Raw genomic sequence first — 25,613 nt, 5'->3', positions numbered from 1 at the left:
TTCTAAAACCAAATTACACTCATAATTACAATTATTTAGTCTTAATTGTTATTGCCATGTTGGATATCTCCACTAGTACCATTAATGTTTGAATGTGAACCTCCAATAATAGATGTTATGGCAGCCATAAGAGCTGCACTGAATTTCGGGTCCGCAGTGATAGCAGCTGTTGCTGCATTTACCGTGTCCACAAATGAAGCAGTTTCTGTTCCCTGGTCAAAAATGTTTGTAGCTGATGACATAAACTTCTGAGCCAAAACTGGGGAAAGGAGGCTATGTTGGTTATCTTGTGGTGCTCCTTGTAGTAGCTGTGAGGAATTATTGGTAGCACTTTGAGTGAGATCCAAAGTTATTGTTGGAAATGGAGCTGAAGCTGAGAGGGTTGCTGCTGTGTTCTGTGAGCATGAAAGTGCTGCAGTACTTTCCAATATGTTTGGGTGAATAAGGCCATCTGAGCTTAGCATTGATCCTGAAAGAAGCATTGATGTAACTGCTGATGTGGTGGATGCCATTGCCTTGGCAGTGGGAGGGAGTACATGATTATGCTGTCCTTCATATGTTGTGATCAATACACTTTGATCCTCAGCACTCCTTTGTACCTTTAAAGAAACATCAGTCCACTAGTTAAATATTGGTGCAACTTCTTGGTAGAGATGCAAATCATATATTCTTTGTAAAAAATTCTTTAATAGTCAAGTGGCTTCACAATTTTTTTTCTTTTTTAATATGGATCTCAAATTTTATTTGTAATATACTAATATGTCTCAATAATAATGTCACAACTAGTTCAAAACTTATCCTACACATGGCAAATATTTTCTTTCGTAAATAGCCTATTGTTAGAGACTAAATGAGTACTCTTGTTCTGATAACGATTAAATATGAATTGTTTATTTATAATGAAAATAACCTTAAAAATAATTATTTAGTAGTTATTTATGCTTAATTATTAAGAATTGATGTTTTTCTTATTTATGGTTTGCAAATATGAAAAAGAAGGATTAAAAGTAAAAAAGATGTAGAAAATAACAAAAATATGAAAAAGGAAGATTTTGGCATGAGTCCCAATCCAAGATGTGTAGCGCGCGCTCAGCGCAAAGACATGCATTGGCGCTAAGCAAGAAGAGGTGTGCTAAGTGTAAATACAGACACTCGTGCTAAGCGAGCAACACAAACTTAGCGTGAATACAAGCACCCGCGTTAAGCGAGTAGCGCAGGCTTAGCGCAAGTACGTAGTCCAAGTCCACTCCAGCAACTATAAAAAGAGGGTCAAGCCAAGGAAAAAAGACATACCGAGTCTCAGAGCACTCTAATACACACTTAAAACCTAAAAATTCTTCCTTAGGGAATTCCTTCTTTTCTTCCATTGTTTTCTATTCCCTTCTTCATCCCTTCTCCTCCATCAATTCTATATACCCCCTTCAAGTGTAAGGTCTCTTATGACTATGAGAGGCTAAACCCTTCATTAGGGTCTAACAGGCCTAAAAAGCCGAAAGATGTATTATATGCTTCATATCTATCAATGCAAACATGTGTTTTCTTTCCTATTATCCTTTCTTATTTTAATTTCACGTATCACTCATCCTTGCATCATCTTTATGGGTTAGGTGCTCGACAGAGGATAATCCTTAGTAGAAATACAAGGAATGTCTTATATGCATCAATTTTAGGGATTAATCGGTTGATAGAGGATAATTTTAATAGAACTAAAAGGAAGATGTATCTTAATAAAATTATTGTTAGACATAGAGTAATTGCATTATGTCCATGCATCAAAACAAACATCTAGAATTAGAACTTTATGTATTTTATCTATTGAGTCTTTTCAAAGACACGTGGGAGATAGATACGTAAGATAGACTTGTCATCGTGAGACATCAGGGACAAGTATTCTAATAGATGTGGATAAAAAAAGTTTACCTAATTGATAGAGAAAAATCAAAATAATACATCTTAAACAAATAAGACATGTTAAGTCCTAGTATTCTCATCTCATTGAATTTTCTATTATATATTTTGTCTCTTAGTAATATCTATTATTCTAGTTACTGTTTCTTTTAGCTCATCTCATCTTTTATTTTTATAAATCGGAAATTATCCAATACAAGTACAAAACAAAATTCATATGAAAATCGACACTTAAACTTCTAAATTCTTATTACTTAGACATTTTAGTATGCTTGGCAAACAATCAACACATTCTAACAACAATAAATTTATTACTATATAACTCATGTGATTTACACTAATTAAATTCAAGTCTCATGTGATTTAACACTATATAACTCAACACCTTAAACTTGTCGAGTATTCAAGTTTTTTTTTTATTAGTATTTCAAATGCTAGAAGAATTAAATTTATTAGGCAAATTCTTTGAATATTGGTTAAAATAAATTTTTTATTAGAATGTAAAAAATCATGTTATTTATGATTTTTTTGTAAGTTCTTTTGTGATTTCCATAATAAATATTTTTTTATTTTTGTTTCTTAAATAATATTTTAAGGACATCGATTAGCGAGAACCAATATCTTATGTGCAGATTGGTAAGTTCACGGAATCAAATTGAGTAATCTTAAATCACATGTAGTTTTCTGCTAGTAACCTACGATTGGAGTGGGTTGTTTGCATTTTAGCCTAATCTTTCCAAAAACAAAGTAAATAAATTTTCATAAAGAGTTGATAGATCGAGATCGAGAGTGTATACTTGCTTCCGAACTGGACAAGCAGTCCCCATTGAGCAACGATAATAAGATCGCGGACATGGATTCCCTTTTGCCATCTTCTGTCCATACTTTCTCCATTGACATCCATCTGATATCTGTCATGAATTGATGAAAAGAAAATTAATATCTAGTAGCAGGTATAAGATATATCGACCAGAAATTTTTAACTCAAAGAATGCAACTTCACATACAAAAAAATGCTCTAGATTTGTTAGCGAATGCCATGCTAGCTAGCTTCAATAAACAATTAAATCAATTAAGCATTTATTCCAATAAGAATTTATTACATTTTAGTTACCAAGAACATGGTACGGATAGGAATATATATGCAGTTCGTATATATAAATAAATGATTCATCATTTTTACGTTATATTGTAAGGATTTTCGTTTATTTGAAGAGAATCTAGTACACATGTGTGTAATATGGTGAGAAAATCTGGTAACTCACACGACATCTTAGAGTTTATTTTGTAAGTTTCCTCATTATTATAACTATAATTGTTGAAATAAGTTAAAATTTAAGAACTCAATTATATATGTAACTTATTTCATTTCATACTTTTTTTATCGGCAAATATTATTTATTAATGATTAATTTTTTTGTCAGTACAAACATAAAATCCATAACTTTTTCCTCCTAGCTAGCCTTCTCTTTTACTACCAAGCCAATACTTATTTTATACTAACCATAGATGAATCTGTTCTTGCACGAACTGATACACGAGCTTTCTTGATCATTGACATGGTTTCTGATGCTTGATCAACATCCCTCAAAGAACTCAATCTTGTTGCTTCAGTTGAGATCCACCCCCAAAGAGCTTTGTGATCAGCTGGACTCTCATGCTGATCTACCATAGATTTTTCACTATCCTTTCCAGAATCCAACTTGTCAATAATGTTTTTGCTTTCTTGCAGTTTTCGTTCTGAATAATGTTGCTGTGAAGGATCTTCCTTTGTAGCAATTCCAATATCCAACAAAGACCTTGGAATAATCATATCATCTCTCTTATCATTCTCCTTTATGGCTCCATTAATCTACATCAAAACGACAATGTCAGCAATTTGGAAACTGTAGAGGGAATTTATATATAATTTATTAGATCATATTTGAATGATCAATATAAAAAAAACATTCAACTAATATTTTTATGCGGTTAATTATAAAACTAACTTTTAATCTTGATATAGTATATATATATATATAGTGGTATGATCTAATTTTATAGTCTTTATTTTTCAAAACAAAAAGTATTTTTACTTACACACATGAACTATATATATATATATATATGTAAGTGTATATCTTTGGTTTTCGTAAAGTACAATTTAAACGCATTAATTACCTCATTTTCATGTTGTTTATGCGTAAGTTTCATAAGATCCTTGTGCAGGGCATTGTACTTATTATTCAGATTATGAACCAGCTCTCTCAAGCGTTGATTTTCAGCATTCATCTCCTGCAACTCAGATAGCATAGCTACAAACTGTATCCAGAATAGGGGAAAAGTATCATTCTGATATAAGTCTCTGTCATAAACTAGTTATCCCAGAAAAATTGAACTTTAAGATGTAAAGTAAATACAAGGGATGCAATTCAGCTAGCTACTACAAACTGCACCCAGAAAAGAAAGAAAAAAATTATTCTGATATAAATTTATCTCATAGACTAATTATCCCAAAAAAAACTTAAACGGTAGAGTAAATACACATAAATAATCTTATATTATATCTCAAATAATTTTCATCTTAAAAGCTATATTTTTGACAAAATTAAAAACTTATATACATGGTACAAATTAAGAAGACTACCTTATTTCTGGTATTATCCTTTGCCTCGGACAGTTCTTCTTCCATATTTGATCTATTGCTCGTTGAAGTACTATTTGTAATAAGGAGATCTAAACTAGTCTACAAATTAACAAAGAAGAAAATTAAAATAATTAATTAATACAGTAAAAACCAGAGAAAGAAAGAAATTAGAATTCATAATTAAGCTTGCCTACATTAGGAAGCTCCATTTGGTGATGCACCATTTGATCATCAACTTCACTTTTCTTCTTCTTCTTCTTCTCTGCGAAGAAATCTATCTCATCCACGACAAGTCGTTTCCCATTAAACGACATCGTTGGAGAAGACTGTGTAACTGCAACATTAGAGATATCATTGCAGGTAGCTTCCATTTTGCTAGTTAATTTTTTATACATAATAATGAAGTACTACTTTGTATTTGCACTTATGGAAGGAGTGTGAATGAGCTAGGTTTGGGTATATATAGAATTACAACAAGAAATTAAGTTTCTTGGGGACAAAGAAAGTGGTTGAATCAGTATCAAAGAAGAGTCCTATGTCTACTTATTATTATTATTATTCTTCCCATAACTTGTTAAATGAAGATGTGAAGAGAGAGAAGGGTTGAAGTCAGAGATAATGAGATGCAATAGACTCGGCAACAAAGATGGATTGGACTAAGACCAAATATTATGTGATATGAGCATTCGTTATTATTAATATTAAAGATTTGGAAAATGAGGTAAGATGGTGCGTAATAATGTCCACGTGGCAGTTTCCCATAGGGCTACAATCAGAAATATACTAAGAAAATTGTAACCACGGGTGTTTCAGACACAGTTTTATAGTAATATAGTTGTAGAAAGACAAATCTGACTTCGAAATTCTCAAAATTCAGTGCAGCAACCTGTTTTTTTTTATTATATTATTCTCTGTCTCATTAATATTTATCAAAAAGAAAAACATTATTTCAAAATTATTATTATTTTAATTTTTTAATACGATATTAATTATTTTTTTACTTATAACTAAAATAAATTAATAATAATAAGATTAATTTTACATAATTGTTATTTTATTTATTTATTTAGGTTTATATAAAATAATTTAAAACAACAATTATTAATTGAAGAGAGTATTATATTCTTTTATTTATTTTCTTCTTTTTTTTCATCGCATTGTTTACCCCATTTACCATTTGACTCAGTCTAAGGTGGAGAAATATTTTACAACCGATAAATATATATTCATTAATTAAATATTCAATGGCTCAAATTGTTTACTTGTAATTGTTGGCACATGGTTTCCATTTTTAGCATTTAGTCTTTTTCAAATTATTATGCAATTTACTCTCCTACCCTTTAACCAAACACCTAACCCTCCCCATGCCATCACTGTCGCCACCGTCGACGGCAACGCCATTCCAGGATTGTTTTCAGCCTCTCCTCCTCAATGGCACCATATTCCGTCGTAGACAACACACAAGCTTTAATACCAATGAAGTTCCATATGGTTGGTAAATATTTAGATAAATATTAAATTAGAATTTGCTTCCCATAAAAATATATTAAATTAGAATTTGATCCCTATATTATGTGTATGCAAAATGCTTTAACATAAATAATTAATATATTTAAGCTGGACTATTCAACCTCAATTCAATAATAACTCTATGGTTGTCTTTAAAGTCAATTATATATATGAATAAAATCAAACTTTATAATTAGGCTTGACATTAAAAACTCGTTTATATATAATAGAAAAATATATAACTGTTATACTTAAATTGCAATATAATGTTATCTAAAAAATTTATCATTTCATATTTTATCTTCAAATATATTTTTTATACTTTTATCCCATTTCTAATATGAAAATGTTTACTAAAATTATTTTTTATAATAAATAATTAATAACATTGAAATAAGTTTAAGAATTATTAAGAAGAAATAATGAAATTATAAATTTTTGATGATTTAATGAAATTATAAATGAGTTAAGGAAGTTAAGTTTAATTTCCATATTTTCCTTACAAGTCAATCCTAATTTTTGAATTTGAGCATATTAAATAAATGAGTGTTAAATATAAACATATTTTTCTTATTTTTTAAAATCAAACTTGAAACTTAAAATTTTAATTTGACTCGAAATGTTTTCAGTCTTAGGCAAAAACCTATCAATCTCTTTCTATATCAAAATTAATAATTATTTTTTAGCTATTAAATGAGAGACAAGTGCGCACCCAAACAAAGAAAGGGAAAAGTTGTTGGAAATCCTAAATGTACTTTATCATCTGCATGTGCATGCTTTTAGACTAGAACAACCAATGACTTTCATTAACTAAATTAACAAAATTAACGGTTTGTATTATTTAGTTAAGAGGTAGAGAGTTCAAATTCTTATTAATTCTTAGATATGAAATAAATCGTGTTGTAAAAGAAATATTTATCTTGTGTGCGTTCATAATATTTGACAAAGTTTAGTTGCGACAGCGAAAACTATTGCTTTATATCAATATCATCATCTAAAAAAAAAAAAGATAAATCACACTATGTGAAGCACATGTTAAAAACAAGATTACATATGAAATAAATCATTAGTAAAGTGTATTCCTTTAGAAGCATACATAGGATGAAGTATTCAAGATTCGACAATATTCATGAGCATGGACTTTGGCTTAGTTACCATGTACGTCAAGGTTAAGAGGAGCCAACTGCTCGTCGGTCAACCATGTTGACGACTTACTTTGCTTCCTTATTCTCTAAGACTGCACGTAGGGCACACTCACAACTTGATCTCAAAGGTTGAATATAGAAGGAAAATAGTACTTTGTTTTTTCAGTGGCATTTCTGATGCCCACAATTTATCAGTTTTTCTTTGGTTGATAAAAAAATGGAAGGAAAATAGTGGTTTAAGAAACCACATTTTCTTGCAAAAATAAGAAAACCACAATTTCCAAATTAATGCTATGGATTTGAAGGATGAATTGGGAGGGTTGAGTGATGAATTTTGAAAAGTATATATCTATCTGTACAGTATGAATATTTGTTACATAAAAAATAAAGTGGATTAAAGATCTATGGAGATGTACACAAGATTTTTTCATAAGACGGTTAATTGGAGAACTAATACTATAAGGGATCTATCAATGGAGGAATTAATGCCAAGAAGAGGATCCAATAAAGATCGATATGAATTATACACTTGCATAAAATCAGTATCATATTTAAAAATTATACTTACCAGAATCTAGAGCTAACTACATGTATCACTGGAAAAGGGTAGGACTTTGACACTCGAATAAATAGTGAGTTGAAAATGATAAAATAGAATCCGATATTTATAATGTGGAATAAGAATTTCAAGTTCTTAATTATACGAGTTATTACAGTAGTGTAACAAGCCTTTAGATAATTCATAATTTGTAGATAAGTCATGACTTAAAATCTAATGAATTAGTATCCCAAATTTTCTTTTTTCTCGCTAATTTTGAGATCATTAAATCTTGATGATAGATTTTTCAAAATTTTCGTTTCATAACTAACTTTCATTTTTCTAGTAAAATAAAGTTACTAATAAAATTCATTTGTAGAATTTTTAATTTTTTAGAAAAAAATATAATTGACCTTTCCTTTGAGTTTTGTTGTGCATACAGTAGTCCTACCTTATTCAACTCTAATAATACTTGAGGTTTATACTAAAAACAGTATTGTCCTATATCCTTTAATGTTTTTTAAAAAAAATATACTTCTCTATTCTAAAATATTATATATGATATCATTTAATTCATTTTAATGTGGGTTCGAATTGGAGGGAAAAGAAATGAAGGAAATGTGGTAAGTTTAAATTCCTTTTACTAATAAAAATAGTATTTACCAATAAAATATTATATATGATAACAATTAATATTTACCAATAAAAAAAATTAATGTTAATGAACTGTTTAAAAATTTTACTTTATGACTCTTAGTTTTATCGTCACGAATTTTAAATTTCTACTATATGAAATTTAGGACTTCAAAGAGAATGGAAAGAAATTTTTTTAGTGAATTTTCAAAGTCATCAATAGAATACTTCTTCAAATATCATTCTGTATAACATCAATTTCTTTTTCATTACAATTTAGTAGTTATACCCACATGGAGAGGAGAAAATCAGGAAGAATTATTAAGTAAATGGAACAATGAAGGTGACTCCGTACTAACTAAATCCACCTTAATTATCTATACTACTGATAAATTTTCAAGAAAGTTAAATATTGCCAGGTCCTAATCCAATCATCACTCCAAGTTGAGACATTCGACAAATATTCGACAAATAGCTATGATTTTCACGTTCAGATTCATGTAAATTGTTATTAAAAAGACAAATACCAAAAAAAAAAAATATCAAGAAACAAATATAAAATTTGATAGTTTATTGGGAACTAAAAAAAGTATTAAAATAAAAAATAAAATTATTATTTTATTAAAAACTGAAAGAAAAAATTTATCAAATAACAATTATAAAATTTAAATATTTATTAGGAATAAAAACATATTTTAATTTTTTTACTTTTCATCCTGCAATTTTTGTCTGTTTTAGACAATATTTTTTGAAAAGTAAAAAAATATTATTTAAATCAGTTTAATTAAAAAAAAAACAAAATAAATATAATTTATAAGAATTAAAAAAATCAAACACAGAAAATAAAAATAAAAACTCTAAATTAGATGGACTATAAATGTATTCATAGGCTTCTTCAGCCAAACAAGTTTTATTTTATATTGTTGATCATGTCAAATAAAGGTTTTTGTTTTTTTGTTTTGGTTCCCCATTGACCCTGCACTCTATATGTAGTAGGTCAAATCCAATTAATGTTATAACTCATTTCGTTTTCGCTAAATCATAATCAATAGTATTGGTTACGGTCAAATTTATGCTTGTAGATGCATATGCGGGGGAGTGTAAGGCATTAGGTTAGCGGTTGATTTTAATTAATTCATAGTCTTCTATGTCACTTTTTTTTTATTGTTTATTAATCTAATTAGTGTTGGCTTAACCAGCAAAACGTCAAAGTTTCAAACCAGAAGGTTGTGATTCAACTTTTACATTCCAATGGATCTTATATTAGTGCACTAGGTATAATGACCATTATAAATTTTGTAAAAAAAAAAAGGTATCATTACAAATTTATGTTTAGATTTATTAAATTTTCTTAATTTTGAAAATTTTCAGGAGTATAAAGGAGTGTTGTATTAGAAAGGGTGTGATAGACTTCATAATTAAGGAATTTAGTATTTGACCCCTTCTACCTCCTAATAATCATTTAATTAATTTGTATTATAAATTTGAAGTGGTTCAACATCAAATCTTCAAAATTTATACATTTAATATTTAATTGTTCATTTGATATATATACAATTACAAAAAAATTATCTTCATATCTACCCCTTAAAATATTTATTTGTAGTTTGTTGTTACCTAAATACAGACAAGTGAACCTAGTATACTAAAATACATAAAGAAATAATTAAGGGTTTGTATAGGGGTTGCATGGCCTCTATTATGGGTTTATCCTTTCCTTTTTTAAAAAAAAAAAGTAAAATAAATAATTAAGGCACATGTACTTTTTATCATAAAAAAAAATTAACTGAGAATAACGGGTTTCTTTCCATAGTTTTAATTATTATTATTTAATTTCGTTTTATAGTTGAATCTGGCTCTAGTTTTTTTTTTTTTTGCACGAGTCTTTTGTTTGGGTCAAGAAGGTCAACGAATCTGGTTTAGGTGCCGGGCTTAAAGTTACGGGTTGGCTTAACTGGGCCAGAAAGCCCAAAGGATTAGGACAGTGAGATCCCATAAAAACAAAACAAAAGGACAAAACGACAGCACTTCTTCTCTTCTCTCATTTTTCAGTTTCTCAGTTTCTTATTCGTTAATCGTTAGATCTCATCTTACACTCACCGGCGAGTCCATCTCGCGCCACCGTCGACTCAGCTCCGGCCATCGCCGTTGATTCCCTCACTTTCTCACTCTTCTTATTCTTCTTCTCAGGTTCCTTCTCTATCATCTCTCTCGATCTGTTGAAATTTCAACTTAGATCTTTTGATTCGTATCCATTTCACGATTCTTCCCTGATCATTAGAAATCTATTTCTCTTAGGGACAATTTTCTCATTTAAATTCCTTTACGTGGTTTTCTCCAATTGTTTTCGCTAGATGTTTTTTTTAAAGAAAAATCATTTTTCCGATATTTTTTTGTGTTTTTAATTTTTCGAATTGTTCGCGATTCTGTGATCATTTACCGATCAAGAGTCGCATGAATTGTCGTTTCATTTTTTCCAATGAGATATTCGGTGAAATTTTTTGCAAAATCAGAAAAATTGTCTGGGTTTTCAGCATTTCATCTGCGTGTGAATAGGGTTTTACTTTTGGGTATTATAGTTTTGTTGATGGATTCGTAATTATGTAAAGTGAATTGTTTTTTGAAGCTTGAATTGTTGTTTACTTGGAAAATATATTGTATTAAATCTTATGCTTATGCTTTTGTTGATCCTTCACTGTCTTTTATTTGAGATTTGTTTTACCTTTTCAACATTGGACGTGACTAGTTAACACAGGGTTTAGTTTAGTTTTGTTTTAAGTTAGATTTTAGGTTAGTTAGTTCATTTGCAAATGGTTGTTTGGAACTAACTGTTTGCATTATGTTTGTGTTGATAGCGGAAATATGCCTTCTCAGAAGGTTGAAACGGGTCATCAAGACACGGTCCATGATGTTGCAATGGATTACTATGGTAAGAGGCTGGCCACGGCTTCATCAGATCACACAATCAAGATAATTGGGGTGAGCAACTCGGCCTCTCAGCATCTAGCAACCTTGACCGGTCACCAAGGACCTGTATGGCAAGTGGTGTGGGCTCACCCTAAGTTTGGTTCTCTACTTGCGTCTTGTTCCTATGATGGCCGTGTCATTGTTTGGAAGGAGGGCAACCAAAATGAATGGACTCAAGCTCATGTGTTTGACGACCACAAGTCATCTGTGAATTCGGTTGCTTGGGCGCCTCATGAGTTGGGTCTCTGCTTGGCTTGTGGCTCGTCTGATGGGAATATATCTGTTTTGACTGCAAGAGCAGATGGTGGCTGGGACACTGCGAGAATTGATCAGGCTCATCCAGTTGGTGTCACTTCGGTGTCATGGGCACCATCGATGGCACCCGGAGCCCTTGTCGGTGCAGGGCTGCTTGATCCTGTACAGAAGCTGTGCTCTGGTGGTTGTGATAATACTGTGAAGGTATGGAAGCTAAACAATGGACTCTGGAAGATGGACTGCTTCCCTGCTCTTCAGATGCACACGGATTGGGTTCGAGATGTTGCTTGGGCACCCAATTTAGGGCTCCCTAAATCTACCATTGCTAGCGCATCACAGGACGGTAAAGTGATTATATGGACCGTGGCGAAAGAGGGGGATCAGTGGGAAGGCAAGGTTTTGAATGATTTCAACACCCCTGTTTGGAGGGTCTCATGGTCATTGACAGGAAACATATTGGCTGTGGCTGATGGGAACAACAATGTGACATTGTGGAAGGAAGCAGTTGATGGGGAATGGCAACAGGTGACAACAGTGGAGCCTTAGAATGTGATATTTTTCCTTTTGAAAATGGTTAGAATTTTCGTTTTGAAATATAGTTGACATCTTGTTTCTTTGCATATTATACAGTTGATTAATTGTGCTTCATAATGCACTAAGTTCCTTGAGGTTTGTGATCCATTGAGTATTTTGTGCTTGGAAGAATGAAGTTGATTAGTTTGAGTTGTTTTAAGATTTAGAATGATGTTTTCCAAGCATATAATGTGACAATATCTTATATTCCGGGAGTTGCATAAATTAATGGCTGTGGCGTTTAATTTTGGATTATCGAGATTAATCCATCACCATTAGTAAATAATATCCTTCATAATTTGGTTTATAATCCAGCCTAAAAACATGATATGATCCTTGTAATCAACCTTACCTAGTGGGATAAGGCTATTTTTATTGATGTTGCATTACATAGTTAGGGTAAGGGTAATATCTTTTATCTGACAACAATATATACGGTTAGTACTTCATAAATTATAATGCAAATTGCTCTTTGCAACTGTCCTGTGATTCCAGAGCTGAGTTTGATTTTAATTTTGATGTATGGCAAAAGAATGATTTACTTTTAATACAGACATAATCAGCAGGGATATCTATGCAGTAGGACAAATTTCTAACTAGTTAGATGCCGCAGCATGCTTATTAACCACTTTGGTGCAGCCACACCCTTAAAAGTGGATGTGAAAATTTAAGAGACGAGCTTTCAAAGCAAAAGTCTATATAGATTTATTTATTCAAAAAGAAGCAAGTCAAACGCTAACAATCACTCTCAAAGTGAGGATATTAAACATTCAAGTACTAAGTATCTTAAGTGATTCACGACCCTAACCAAGAATGACTCAAGAAAACAAGTAACCCAAATCAATTTCACTTTCTTGTTAATTTGTTAAAAGATAATTCAAAAATAATTTGATTAAAATCAATTAAAAATCTCGCCCTTACCGTAGATTTCCCAAGTTGGGGCTCGATTCCTACAACGAGGAATTAATTTCACTTTCTATTCCCTTATTTGGGACGCAATTCCTTTGCGATGGAAATGATTAGATTAAGAGGAAATTTTATTCCTTATCCTATTTTTTTCATCTTACTCGAGATTTTTAATATTTAAAATCAGTTTATATTTTTTTTACGTTTATAAAATCATATTTTTATATTTGTAACTCATGGTAAACCCTTCGATCATACTTATATAAGATTGAAATAAATGTCTAGTACAAAGTTCTTAAGTTTCTAGCTTTTTGTCATCGTGGTCATTCTGTTTTTGACTATCTTTATCGAAAGCCCCTTACCTCATTAGACAGTAGTTAGAGGTCATTTTGTTTGGAAAGAATTAGGTCGTGTTTGGCAATTCTCTCCGGTACCGCTTAAACAGTCGAACATAAGGAAGGTTAACATTGAAGCCAAGAGATCATGGTGTGACTCCCTTCTTTAGAGGCTTTTAAGGCTAACTGGATCTTCCACAAGTTGATATGAAGATGATGGACTAGCTCTAGTCCAAAGCAAAGTCAAGTAAATCATGCATTTTTGTGGTACATACTTTTTTTATATGTAAGAATCGAAGATAAAACAGAAAATTTACATCAACTAACTCACGGATCAGCTAGACTCCCTTGAATTTGTGGTACAAACTTACAAAGGAACTTCAGTATTTAAGTCAACAAATGAACCAATATAGCTAACAGTATATAGAAAGTGAGTGGTTCTACTAATCTATATGTATGGTGGTGCTTTATTTATATAAAATTCAAATGCAAGTGAGCCACAACATCTAAGGGCAGTCATGAGGTAGATTTTCCAGAATGCAGACATTAAATATTATGAAACTTGTAGCATGAAAAGTGCAAGTAGATATTGAAAATCCTCTGATTCAAGCATATATGGAGTGCTGACATTCGGCTATATATTTGCACGTTACTGACACATTGGGGCTCGAAGAATAACCCTCGACCCAACTAATTAAGTACTAGCTAAGATAATTTGGACCTTCTTTCAATGTGGTGAGGCCTAGTGGGTTGAGCTTGTTTAATTGACTGGGAATTTAAATTGTTAGAATTATTACAACAAACCTCAACAACGATATAAACGTATGTTGCTTATGCAGATTTTTGTAATAAACTAATAATACTCGTATAGTATTAGAATATTTCTTATACATGTGGTGGGAAAATTAGAACTATCGTGTCTACAAGTTCATGGTTCTAGTCTTGTTTAAATTTTACGTTTTTCTTCACTGATAAAACAAATTATTGCAATAACGAAAGCACAAGGACCCAAAAGCTACCTAGTCAAAGCTAAAAACCAATCGGTCCAATATTCAAGGTCTATGTACCAACAACCTATTATATGGTGGCATTTGGAGCTCTCATATAGTTCCAAGCCCCTCTTTCAATCTTAATTGCTCATATTTGTTTATAAAAAAAATGTTCATATTTGTGTATGGCTTACACATTGCACGTCTACTAATATAACTCAAGTTCGTTTTTTCTTTTGCAAAAACAGTGGTATAATGAAAATGCATCCCAATATATACTACGGATAGAATATCAATGACACATTGAAAATAGAAACTCATGTAAAGGAGAATGTGTGCAAACTGCAAGCAATTCCACTTTTTAATTTACAGCTACTCAATACTCAACTAGACCATTTACCAAAAAATAAAAAAAAAGACTCAACTAGACCATAGATGTTAGGAAATTTTTTTGACAAAATTGTTTACCAAAAAAAAAAAAAGTGAGTCAAGAGAATTGAATCCATACCTATAATAATGAAGCATGAGAGTATATTTATTAACCAAATGTGTCAAGCCACATTTACATGTATAACTTGAATTCTTGAAGCTTAGTTACATAACACATGCTTTAATTTTCTGACACAAAAAATTGGTCAGATCAGTCCCAGGGAAACCAGCCTTTGGACCCAAGTTAGTTTGTTTTAATTTGTGTTAGCATGTTAAACACGAAGAAGCGTAGTAGCTGGATTTTGAGTTTCTGAAATGAATTTGTTAAATATAAGCTCTTAATAACGTGTATGGCAAATGCCCTTTGCTTATCCTAGCAGCATGCCTTAATTTCCTCAGGCCGTCCACTGCGGTTTCAACGAATGGTGGCTGATGACGATGAAAAGTCATTATTACCCTTTGAATTTCACAAGAACAAATTAGAACAGGATACATGGACTAACCCCCAGGCCCCCAGCTATCTGCTTAAGTCCACGGTTAAGTCACTGAAGTGCGTGATTGGTTCTCGGTTGTTTTTTCACTAGCTTGATAATACATAATTTATTTTGAGTTATTTTATATACAATAACATGCGGTAAAAAAATTGGAAGTCAGAAGAAACTCACAAATTATCCTAAATAAATCACTTTTCTTTCTCTAGAGATAGTAGGTGTGTCTCTAACCTATTAAATTAGAGACTAATTCACTTAAAAAAATTTATAATAAAAAAGAATCAAATATAAATTATTTCACTAAATTGATTATTCTTTCAAGTATTGTTAATTTATTCACAAACTTGCTACTAAAACTATCTAATTAGTAAATTTTACAAATTAACTCTAAACAATTTAAATTTATGAGATGTACAATTGAGTCGATGGTTAAGAAAGAGATTGTGTGTTTGAATCTCTTCATTAGTATAAACTTATAAACAACTAACATTTACTAATATAAAAAAAAAGTTAAATTTTATGTGATTCGGATCTTCTTGGACACAGTTTACACAAATCACGATCCACAAATGGCAAAGAAAAATGTTTGATAAATACTTATTTTGTATCATGCAACACATGAAGAAAAAGTGAAAAAAAGAAAAAAAATATAAATATTGATAAAGTTTCTAATAAGAAAAGAGATATGAAAATAACCAAAGGTATTGACCTGAGATATTTAATTGAAATAAAAGTTGATACGTGAACCATTACTCATCATGAATAAAGATTGATGACACCCCAATACTATTTTACACCTTTAGAGATCATACAATTCATGAACCGACGAAGGGTATAATAGACCATACAGGAAAAATGAAGTTTAAAAATGATGGATACTGTAGTGCTCAAGTTATACGTGGCTGAAGCAATTTTAAAGGTCAAACCATAAATTAATATGCACTAAAATCCCATCACACTCTTCTAACAGGATGCACCATGCAACAATCTCCCTCACCTTTTACAACTTTTGCGGCGTCAACTTCTCCCTTAGTTCCCTTATTATAAAACCCTAGCCCTCCTTCCCCTTCATTTTCTACCACATCTTCCCAAGAAAAAAACAAATACACAACAAAGAAGAATAACAATAACACACACTCTTCTCTTCAATCATCTCCCCTTTCTCTGAGAGCTAGCACTCCCTCTAACTTTGATCCTGGCAAAGCCATGGGGTTCCTAAAAGCAATATTCGTCATAGCAATAACCATGGCTTTGTCCATCGCACTAACGATGAAAACCATCACTCATCAAGAGGAAGCAAAACCAGCTTTTGTGCACCATGATTTTCCCTCATCATCATCAACCCCTCATGATCAAAAGAATAATAATGTGCATCTTCCTTCCAAGAGGGTGAGTCGCTTCCTCGCTCAAGTGAAAAACCCTAATGCTGCTGATCACTGCCACAAGGACCACGAGGTTTGCACCTTGGTGGGTGCCAAGAACTCAACATGTTGCAACAACAAGTGCATTGATGTAGGGTATGACTACCACAACTGTGGCGCGTGCAAGATGAAGTGCAAGTTAACTGATGCATGTTGTAGAGGGGAATGTGTTAATACCAACTTTGACAAGAGGCATTGCGGGGAGTGTAACCATCGGTGTGAAGTGGGTGCATATTGTGTCTATGGAATGTGCGGTTACGCCTAATTAATTAAGGTTCATGCATGAGTCGTCCCCAATACTATGTTATTATTACTATACGAGGTTTGTGATTTTTATTAAATAATGTTCAATAAAGTATACCACATTTGTGGTGGTTCTCTAACAAAAAATACAATAGCATATACTACCTCTTAAAGTTATATATAGCAATCTTCGTATACGTACGTTCTAAGTGTTTCCTAAAGCATAATGCTATTCTCCGCAAGAAAATATATAAGATATATTATCTCATCAAACATTGTGACATGTTGTGATGTTGTGTTCTTTTTCTCATTTTCTTCTATATATATATATATATATATATATATATATATATATATATATATATATATATATATATATTGGATAGAGCTAGATAATTAATCAACACTAGCTAGAAGAACTTAAAAGAATATAATTGGTTTTGTACTCTCATTGTGTAAGTAACTGAAAATTAATTAGTTTACTCGATCTCACAGAGTTGATTAAAGGTTAGAGTATTCCCTATAGTTTCTTTCACAAATGTTCAATGAAACATAAATTAATTGATAAAAAAACTTCATCTTCTTCTTCTCAAGTCCGATGTTTATTCTTCCTGCTCTCTAAAAAAGAAGTGTCACTGGTTGGGAGCACCATGCATATCTATATATACGCAGCGCAATTATTGGCGATTTCGATCAAGCTTTCGTGAATGCATTAAGGGTGTATTTGAATTAGGAAAATAACATTCAGTACTAAAGATAAATAATCGAATACACAAGAATCTTAAATTGCATAATTTTATTGGACACAGATTTTACTAGATCTCTTTCTTGTCTGAATTATCATGATGGGTTAATTTGAAATTCGTGTGAATTCGTAACGATGGTTTTCGTACTAATTAGCATGTTCAATGACCTCGAGTATATTTATCTTGAGACTTCAGTTAAATTCGGGTATTGAGTGTTGTTGAATTATATATATATATATATATATATATATATATATATATATATATATATATATATATTATTCTAAGATATTATTATTAGAGTAAATTCCTGATTTATTATGAAATTTGTTGAATTGAGGATGCTCCAAGAGTTGTGGATAAATTTGGTAAAAATACGAAGACTACAATTCAGAAAAGAGTCATTTTTCAATGTGGAGTGTAGGATAAATAAAGTGCCATGAATCTGAAAACTTATCATTAAAGATAACATATTGTCCAGCAAAAGCTACCTTTAATTAACTAGTACTTAAACTGTTTCTGAAAAACGAAGATACCCAACTTATAGATCAGAAGCAAATGCATGCCATAGGGTTTCCTCGAAATTCGCTTGTATTCACATGAATGTAGCCAATAGAAGCTCCGTCCAATGGATTTTCGTGCAAATGGGCATGTTCACTTGCATTCCTGTGTCTCCGTGGACAAGAATATGAGAAGGGTATAGTTGATCTTTCACTCTCTTGGAGGACAATTGTTTTATAATAGATCGATATATTGATCTATGATTCTTGTTGGTGGCAAACGTCTTTTATAATTATAAAAAAGATGTTGAAATGTGTGATAACTGATAAATAAATGAGGCTCAAAACGACATTATTTCTGCCAATAGGAGTAAAAAGAATAAGAATTGGGCGCTGATAAATTAATTTTTTTCAATTATACGAGAAATTGTTAAAATATTTTTTTTCCTGACAAACTAATAAATCAAACCGTACGTACTTCATGGGTCTCTCTACAGCATGTTCTAATAGTTTGCTTATTGCAATTTCATTGAATGGTCCTAGGTTTGAGACATTACAGTCCCTTAACTCACAAACCATACTACTGCATGATCAACTTGATTTATATATGATGTGGTCAAAATGGGACCACTAGCACTAACTTTAATTGAGCTTTGGGTTGATAGAAATCTAAAATTTCCTAATAGTGATGTTGCTTTTCGGCAAGGTTGAGAGATCTTAGTAAAGGAATTTGCACATGTAAAAAGACACTCCAACACTTAATACTTATATATCTTATAGTGATATATTGTACGAGAGTAGTGCTAGTTGTATTCGGAGAATGAGTGGATATGAACTACAGTGGGTTACTCATAGGAGCCTTTATTTTCATCACAACGGGTTAAGTCTCTTATATAGTTTCCATCGCACTCAGTCGAAAAAACCGTCGCTAACAACTTTGACACCTAAAAAAAAATAGTTAATATTTCGTAATTGACACAATAATGGTGAAAAAGTCCATTGTAACATTGACGGATAGACCCACTACATTTCACTGTTATTATCCATAAAAAAGTCATATATGTAATTTATGGACGGTTAAACTCATTATATTTTGCCTACATTACAGACAAACACGTAGTCCACTATAATAAAGTCACTGTAATAGCGAAAACTATTATAGTGGATTGATCATTCTCTTACACAAGGCCTAGCTAAGACCTCTCAAAGACAATATTAACCTATTTTGGTGTGTAGCAACAAAGTTGCTTTACTTTGGCTTAATGTACGATTCACTATCCATAGATGTGTTTCAAGTCTTAATTGGGTGTTGACTTCGATTAATACTTACGATTTGGACTAATTCGACGACTTGGATTGACATAACCCAGTATATTGATTGTGCCTTAACTCCAATTTGAAACAAAATGAATCGATAATAGATGGTAATTAATTATAAAGAAAACAGTTGTAGAGAAGCTAACTAATTGGTTGAAATTGGGAGACGTGGTTAACCATTATTTTAAGGTTAACAAAGATTTTGGAAATAATTAACCTAAAAATATCAGTCATTTATACTATGAAGATTGTGAAAAATTGGTTGCATATTAATAGAATACAAGATACGTGAATGAATGATTCTCTAGTGACTTGTCAAAAAATATATTTTTAATAACATTGAAAACAAATCAATCCTTTTTTTTTTCAAAAGAATATTTCCTAGCTTTTTTTTTACGGCAGAATAAGTCCTAGCTTAAACAATTTAAAACATGAAATCACATAAAAGAAATTATAAGATATGTAATTTATTTATTGCTTAATATTGTACTTTTAATCCCATAATTGTGCTATTTTAATAATTCAGATTCTAATTATATTGATTGTATTTCTCAAATATAATAAATGTATAATTTTAGTCCTATGATTTTCACTTGTGCCAACTAAGTATTTAGATATCAAAATTGTATAATGTTAATTTCTCAAATTTCATAATTGTGTAATTATAACTATTTTTGGGGGACAAACATCACATAATTACAATACCTATAAAGGAGTCCAATTGAAATTTGAACAACTAAAATCACATATAAATTGTAAACTTAATAGTCATGCAAGATACATATTGATATTATTACACTTTGTTTTAAAAAGCATTATCAGCCTATTCTCTAACATTTTTTTTACACGTTCTCTCATATCAAGAGAAATTCGTGTAGATTATTATAAAGAAAAAGAAATTTGTGTACATATCACTAAATAATATCTTATTTAAGTTATATTATAAACTAAAATACATAATTTAGATAATGAGATTTAAATATATTCATTTATGATGAATTTTAATTATAATATAATTTATATATTTAATAATATTTATTTATTATGATTTCAATTATATAAAAATAAATATCCATCCTGTACAATGTATTTTTTTTCTAACCATTAATATTCAATATTCAATATTCTTTTTATCTTTTTTTTTTGGCTCCTTTGTTTTGTGTTCAGTGTCCAACCACCTCAACATAGAGACGAGACACCTCACTCGACAACGCGCGCGCCACTTGTTTTTCGCTCCGTCCCATAATCCAAACCACCCTCTGATTCCCGAACCCAATGACTTCTCCGCTGGTGGCGGAGGGCGCCGCCATGACGGCGTTCCGGTCGGTGATGCTCCGGGTGCATCAGGCGGCGGAGAGATCCGGGTCCAAACCCGAGCGGGTCCGGGTCGTGGCGGTTTCCAAGACGAAACCCGTCACTCTGATTCAACAACTCTACGACGCCGGCCACCGATACTTCGGCGAAAACTACGTCCAAGAAATCATCGAAAAAGCTCCTCAGGTGCTGCAAAAATTACCTTTACTCGTATTTTTTATATAAATTTTTTTGAATTGAGATTTTATAATTAAAAATAAAAATGCTTCGTTATTTTCGTCCTTTATTGTTAGAAATTTTTAGTAATTTGGTTTTGGGGCATGCCTGCAGCTTCCTCAAGACGTTGAGTGGCATTTCATTGGGCATTTGCAAAGCAACAAAGTCAAAACACTTTTGGGTATATTTTTTTTTTAAAGAATTTTGTTTCTCAATTATTTTTTTTTTGTTTAATTGATGTGTAATGAATGCCCTTCTATGCTTTCACTAGGATTTGAATTGAAAATGTGGCCTTTGATTGCTTTTTGAATTTGATATTGGCATCATATCAGAGCTTCTTGTTTTGCATATATAATATAGGGGACTACCTTGTTTTTTTAGAAGGACTATGTTAGCAAACTACTTCCTTTGGGAGTATTTTAATAAAGAGTTTAATTTATATGCTCTGTCAGTGTAAAAAATTTACACTATCAATCTCAAGCATAGACTATTACTCTTTAATGAATCTCAGTTGTAACACTGCTAAAATACTTTTAAAAAGAAAATCAAGAGTTTAATAGGAAAACATTGTCAACCGATCAAAAATCATCTTTAATATGAGTTTTAAGGTAGCTGTTATAAAAGTTAACAACTTATTATGCATGCAGTTTGAGATTGGATGACAATGTAACAACTACCTTTACACTATCAGCATATATATTATTTATTCAAAAAATAATTGGGAGTATATTAATACATCTCTCATTTTTTTTAAAGATTATTTATTATGTTTCACCACTGGGATTATTTTCAAAAATCCAAAGTTATAACTTGTTAACATACTTCAAAAATACTTTGGTTCCTTCATGTTACCCTGATTTTCAATTTGGTCCATACAATTGATTTTAATTTGATTCTCATAAATACTAATTTTGGTTTTGAAAATGAGTGAACAAATACTACTTTTGGTCCCATTACGTGAGGATTATTTTTATTTTAATCCTTATAATTCATATAAGCACACCATACCAATCTCATGGTGTTGTAACAGCAACAAATGGTAGAGATGAAATAGGGACTAAATTTCACATATTGAGTGCTGTTACCAGTTCAATTTTGTTATTTGAGCTGGGTGCAAAGTTTTGGACATCATTTCAGTTGGCTCTGTACTTGTTGAAAATATTGCTATACTTGTATTATGTTTGTTTGAGCTTGTTTAGTTGTTCCTTTCTTCAGTAGCCTTGTATTAGGTGAATCTTAACCTTGCATACTTTATGCAGGTGGAGTTCCAAATCTGGCCATGGTCCAGAGTGTGGACAATCAGAAGGTAGACATGTAGAATCAATGTTACTTGTGAATAACTTGTTAAAATTTCAAATTGTAATTTTGTTACAGCTAATTTTCTAACGAATACCATTAGCTATTTGACAAACCTTAAAGTGTTCTTGTACCTCTGGAACTGCAGGTAGCAAATCATCTTGACCGTATGGTATCAACCCTTGGAAGAAATCCTCTGAAGGTTTTGGTGCAAGTAAATACGAGTGGAGAAGAATGTAAGTTAAGCTTAAAATGATAATGAGTTACTCTAACACCTTGTTATACTTTTTGGATCTTATGAGGTTTCCTCACTCCCTTTGGGTGTGAGGCAAATTCTTGCTTGAGGCATTGGAAATCCTTCTTGTGTACATTGTAACTTGTAAATTTGTGTTACTGACTTGTCTTCATGTACTGAGACTTCTTAATTTGACATCAGGGAATTGTTATTCGTATTTAATTCTTTAATGCTTTGCATGAAATTCCATCAATCAGAATATATATTTTCCCCTTATCCCAGGGTTATTGTACTGCATTCAAACTTCTATTTATTCATTTTAGATAATGACACAGTAATGTTACTTAATTAGTCACTGATTGCAGCTATTCCGCTATTGTTTGTTAACATAGTGTATCATATTCTTCTATTATGTCTTGGGATTTCAAGTACTTTGTTGACATGCATTATTTGTCAGAGTATATTATAATGCTCTTATTTCATACATATTTTACATAAATGAACTTTGTTTATGGATTCTTATATTGTTGCAGCCAAATCTGGTATTGATCCTTCCAACTGTGTTGAGCTTGCAAAACATGTGAAATTGAGCTGCCCAAACCTAGTGTACTCTGGCTTAATGACAATAGGAATGCCAGACTATACCTCAACTCCACAGAACTTTCAGGTGATGAATTCTATTGTTATATTTCATTTGTTGCCTTAATATTGTTTTGTTGAAATTTAGTCTGCATTTTATCATCATTTTGTTGGTTTTGTAGTACAGTTTTATGTGCCTTGTATTCAAAATTCTATTTGTCTATTTATTAAGGTTTTCTCCTTTGTGAAAAATCAGACCCTATCAAATTGCAGAACTGAAGTATGCAAGGCACTTGAAATGCCCGAGGAGGAATGTGAACTGTCAATGGGCATGTCTGGCGATTTTGAGTTAGCGGTATGGAATAGTTTACTGAAGTTATTTAGCAGTTCAAATTTTCTTGATAGCATTGCATGATTGCACCTGCAATTATCTCACAGTTTTTTATGCTTTTTAGCTCATCAGGGAATGAATTGACAATTACCATAGGAATGAGGTTCTTTGATACTTGATGTGATGCTGATAGTGTATGGTATGAAGAATGCTAACAAACAACAACACACTTACATATTCTTTATTATTGAATCGAATTCAGCTATGTCTCACTAAGTAATAAATGAAAATCATTAAATTATATAGGGTGTAAGAGTAAGACCCACATCATTTAGTGAACCTCACATGAATGTCACCCAACAATAGAGTACTATTAGATAGCGTGTTGTTAGCATTTTTCATGGTTTGTAGATATTGTTATGATGACACTGGCACATTTCTTTTAATTAGTATTGGTTGTGAAGCATTTTGGAAATTCTTTTTTTTTTATCAGCAAAGGTAAGCTATATATTAATTGGAGTACCAGAGGTACTGAATAGAACATAAAGGACCATACAAATGGTTCCACAATCAGACATTCATATTCTGAAAGGGAACCAGTGTATGGATATAGATTTGCTATGAAATTTACATGAATTAGGTTCGTAACTATGTAGTCTACTACTGATACAAAAAGCTTTGTGTAAAGCTGCTTGCCCATTGATTGAAATGGACTGTGAAACCTTTCTCAAAACACTGTGAAACCTTTCTCAAAACCCCTTAGCCAAGACCACAGTAGGAATGCCGATAGATAAGTTACTACTACATTTTGGAAATTCTTATCGATAGATAAGTTACTACTACTTACTAGAGTCATCCTTTTTTTGAACTACTACTTTAAGATTTCTCAACGAGCTGATGTTCTTTTACTCTTGATCAACTGTATACATGCAACTGTTCAAAAATATTTTTTTGTTTTCAGATTGAGATGGGTAGTACTAATGTAAGAATTGGATCCACAATATTTGGACCGAGGGAGTATGCAAAGAAACAATAATAGCAAGAAGTTGTAATCTCTCCCTTCCTCCCTCCCTCCCTCTCTCTCTCTCTCTCCTCTGTCTATCTATGTATACATACAGACTGTATTCATTAATGCACAGATGTTATGAACTGTATTGTATTCATTTACCTTTGTAATTGACGCGATGGAATTGGTAATAATAAAGTTCATATCTCTACAAAAAAACAAATAATAATCGATATGCAAAATCTCCCTATTTTTTCTTTGTTTTTTCAGAGTGCTTGTTCATGCTAAATAGAGAATGTGTGTATGTAGTGAGAGGGAGAGTAAATCTTTGTCTTTTTTTTTTATTTTTTATCTGTGAACATATATAATGTTAACAAATTTATTTTAAAAATATGAAAATTTAAATTTTAGTATCTGAAAATAAAAAAGTGTGACAAATTCATTCATCTCTTAACCTTACTAAAAGAGCTTATGACCTAGAGAAATGAAGATGTTATCAAAATATTATCAATATAGCTGTTGAATAAATTAGATCAAAATGTTGATAAATTTTCATTTGAGCAAAATGTTAATAACTTCCCATTTGACTATTCCAATTTTTGTTTCATTTAAGAATAAACTATAATTTAATATACATCTCCTTTATTTTTTATCATTACAAACATAATTTTACAATAAATACTTAAAAATAAGAAAATAAACATAAGAGTCACAGCAAGCATAATATTGATTAGGATAAATAGTCATTTTCATTCCTGTGTAAAGCGCGGACTAGTTTGTCATTGAAAAATAAAAATGAAAATTCAAATCTTAGTCCCTAGAAATGAAAAAAGCACGACAAATACATTCATATGTTAACTTTCGTTCATTGTCATTCATGAAAAGGCCTACATGACATAAAGAGATAAAAATATTACAAAAATTATTGTCAATCTGACTTCTGGATAAATTGGTAAGTTTTCATTGAATTATTTGTCAAACTTCAACTTTGGTTTTATTTAAGGGTAAAATATAATTTAATTTTTATTTCTCAATTTTTATTGTTACAAACATAATATTACAATAAACACTTAAAAAAATAAAAAATCAAATATAAATTAGAACA

At 31.2% G+C, this 25,613-nt stretch overlaps 4 protein-coding genes across 5 annotated transcripts; 3 read left to right on the top strand and 1 right to left on the bottom strand.

The window, feature by feature from the left end:
• Nucleotides 1-41: 41 nt before the first annotated feature.
• Nucleotides 42-10,565, bottom strand: LOC100804246 (WRKY transcription factor 6). The gene is made up of 7 exons (XM_006586511.4): nt 10,454-10,565; nt 4,729-4,868; nt 4,535-4,633; nt 4,069-4,209; nt 3,413-3,760; nt 2,706-2,819; nt 42-599 (listed from the first exon to the last, which is right to left on the bottom strand). Exons 1-7 carry the CDS (start codon nt 10,563-10,565, stop codon nt 42-44), a joined length of 1,512 nt encoding a protein of 503 aa, XP_006586574.3.
• A 656-nt stretch (nt 10,566-11,221) lies between these two features.
• Nucleotides 11,222-12,314, top strand: LOC100794696 (protein transport protein SEC13 homolog B). Its single transcript, XM_026129775.2, has one exon. It carries the CDS (start codon nt 11,222-11,224, stop codon nt 12,125-12,127), a length of 906 nt encoding a protein of 301 aa, XP_025985560.1. The 3' UTR covers nt 12,128-12,314.
• Nucleotides 12,315-15,855: 3,541 nt separating this feature from the next.
• LOC100794169 (stigma-specific STIG1-like protein 1) lies at nt 15,856-17,244 on the top strand. Its single transcript, XM_003532093.4, has one exon. The coding sequence runs from the start codon at nt 16,511-16,513 to the stop codon at nt 16,988-16,990; it is 480 nt and encodes a 159-aa protein (XP_003532141.3). The 5' UTR covers nt 15,856-16,510; the 3' UTR covers nt 16,991-17,244.
• Nucleotides 17,245-20,658: 3,414 nt separating this feature from the next.
• LOC100793309 (pyridoxal phosphate homeostasis protein) lies at nt 20,659-24,727 on the top strand. Of its 2 annotated transcripts, XR_001389623.3 has the most exons (8): nt 20,674-21,031; nt 21,176-21,242; nt 22,321-22,367; nt 22,506-22,593; nt 23,126-23,259; nt 23,428-23,526; nt 23,627-23,701; nt 24,464-24,556. XR_001389623.3 is itself a non-coding variant. In XM_003532091.5 (7 exons), the coding sequence occupies exons 1-7, from the start codon at nt 20,807-20,809 to the stop codon at nt 24,536-24,538; spliced, it is 735 nt and encodes a 244-aa protein (XP_003532139.1). In that variant the 5' UTR covers nt 20,659-20,806; the 3' UTR covers nt 24,539-24,727. The 2 variants fall into 2 exon arrangements, 1 of the variants encoding a protein (XP_003532139.1); XM_003532091.5 differs by lacking the exon at nt 23,627-23,701 and having other exon boundaries at nt 20,659-21,031; nt 24,464-24,727.
• The last annotated feature ends 886 nt before the right edge of the window (nt 24,728-25,613 follow it).

This window comes from Glycine max, chromosome 8, assembly GCF_000004515.6.
Source record: "Glycine max cultivar Williams 82 chromosome 8, Glycine_max_v4.0, whole genome shotgun sequence".
Taxonomy (NCBI): domain Eukaryota; kingdom Viridiplantae; phylum Streptophyta; class Magnoliopsida; order Fabales; family Fabaceae; genus Glycine; species Glycine max.
Note: the sequence above shows the minus strand (reverse complement) of the source record. Positions and strands in the feature narration are given on the sequence as shown.

Bases quoted from the DNA above. Each gene is read 5' to 3' on its own strand.
- LOC100804246 (XM_006586511.4), bottom strand. From the start codon at position 10,565: ATGATAGAGAAGGAACCTGAGAAGAAGAATAAGAAGAGTGAGAAAGTG. The intron at 4,634-4,728 runs GTAGGCAAGCTT...GTTAATTTGTAG, and splicing joins ACCAAATGGAGCTTCCTAAT to ACTAGTTTAGATCTCCTTAT. The intron at 600-2,705 runs GTATACACTCTC...GTTTCTTTAAAG, and splicing joins CTTGTCCAGTTCGGAAGCAA to GTACAAAGGAGTGCTGAGGA.
- LOC100794696 (XM_026129775.2), top strand. From the start codon at position 11,222: ATGCCTTCTCAGAAGGTTGAAACGGGTCATCAAGACACGGTCCATGAT.
- LOC100794169 (XM_003532093.4), top strand. From the start codon at position 16,511: ATGGGGTTCCTAAAAGCAATATTCGTCATAGCAATAACCATGGCTTTG.
- LOC100793309 (XM_003532091.5), top strand. From the start codon at position 20,807: ATGACTTCTCCGCTGGTGGCGGAGGGCGCCGCCATGACGGCGTTCCGG. The intron at 21,032-21,175 runs GTGCTGCAAAAA...GCATGCCTGCAG, and splicing joins TCATCGAAAAAGCTCCTCAG to CTTCCTCAAGACGTTGAGTG. The intron at 21,243-22,320 runs GTATATTTTTTT...TACTTTATGCAG, and splicing joins CAAAGTCAAAACACTTTTGG to GTGGAGTTCCAAATCTGGCC.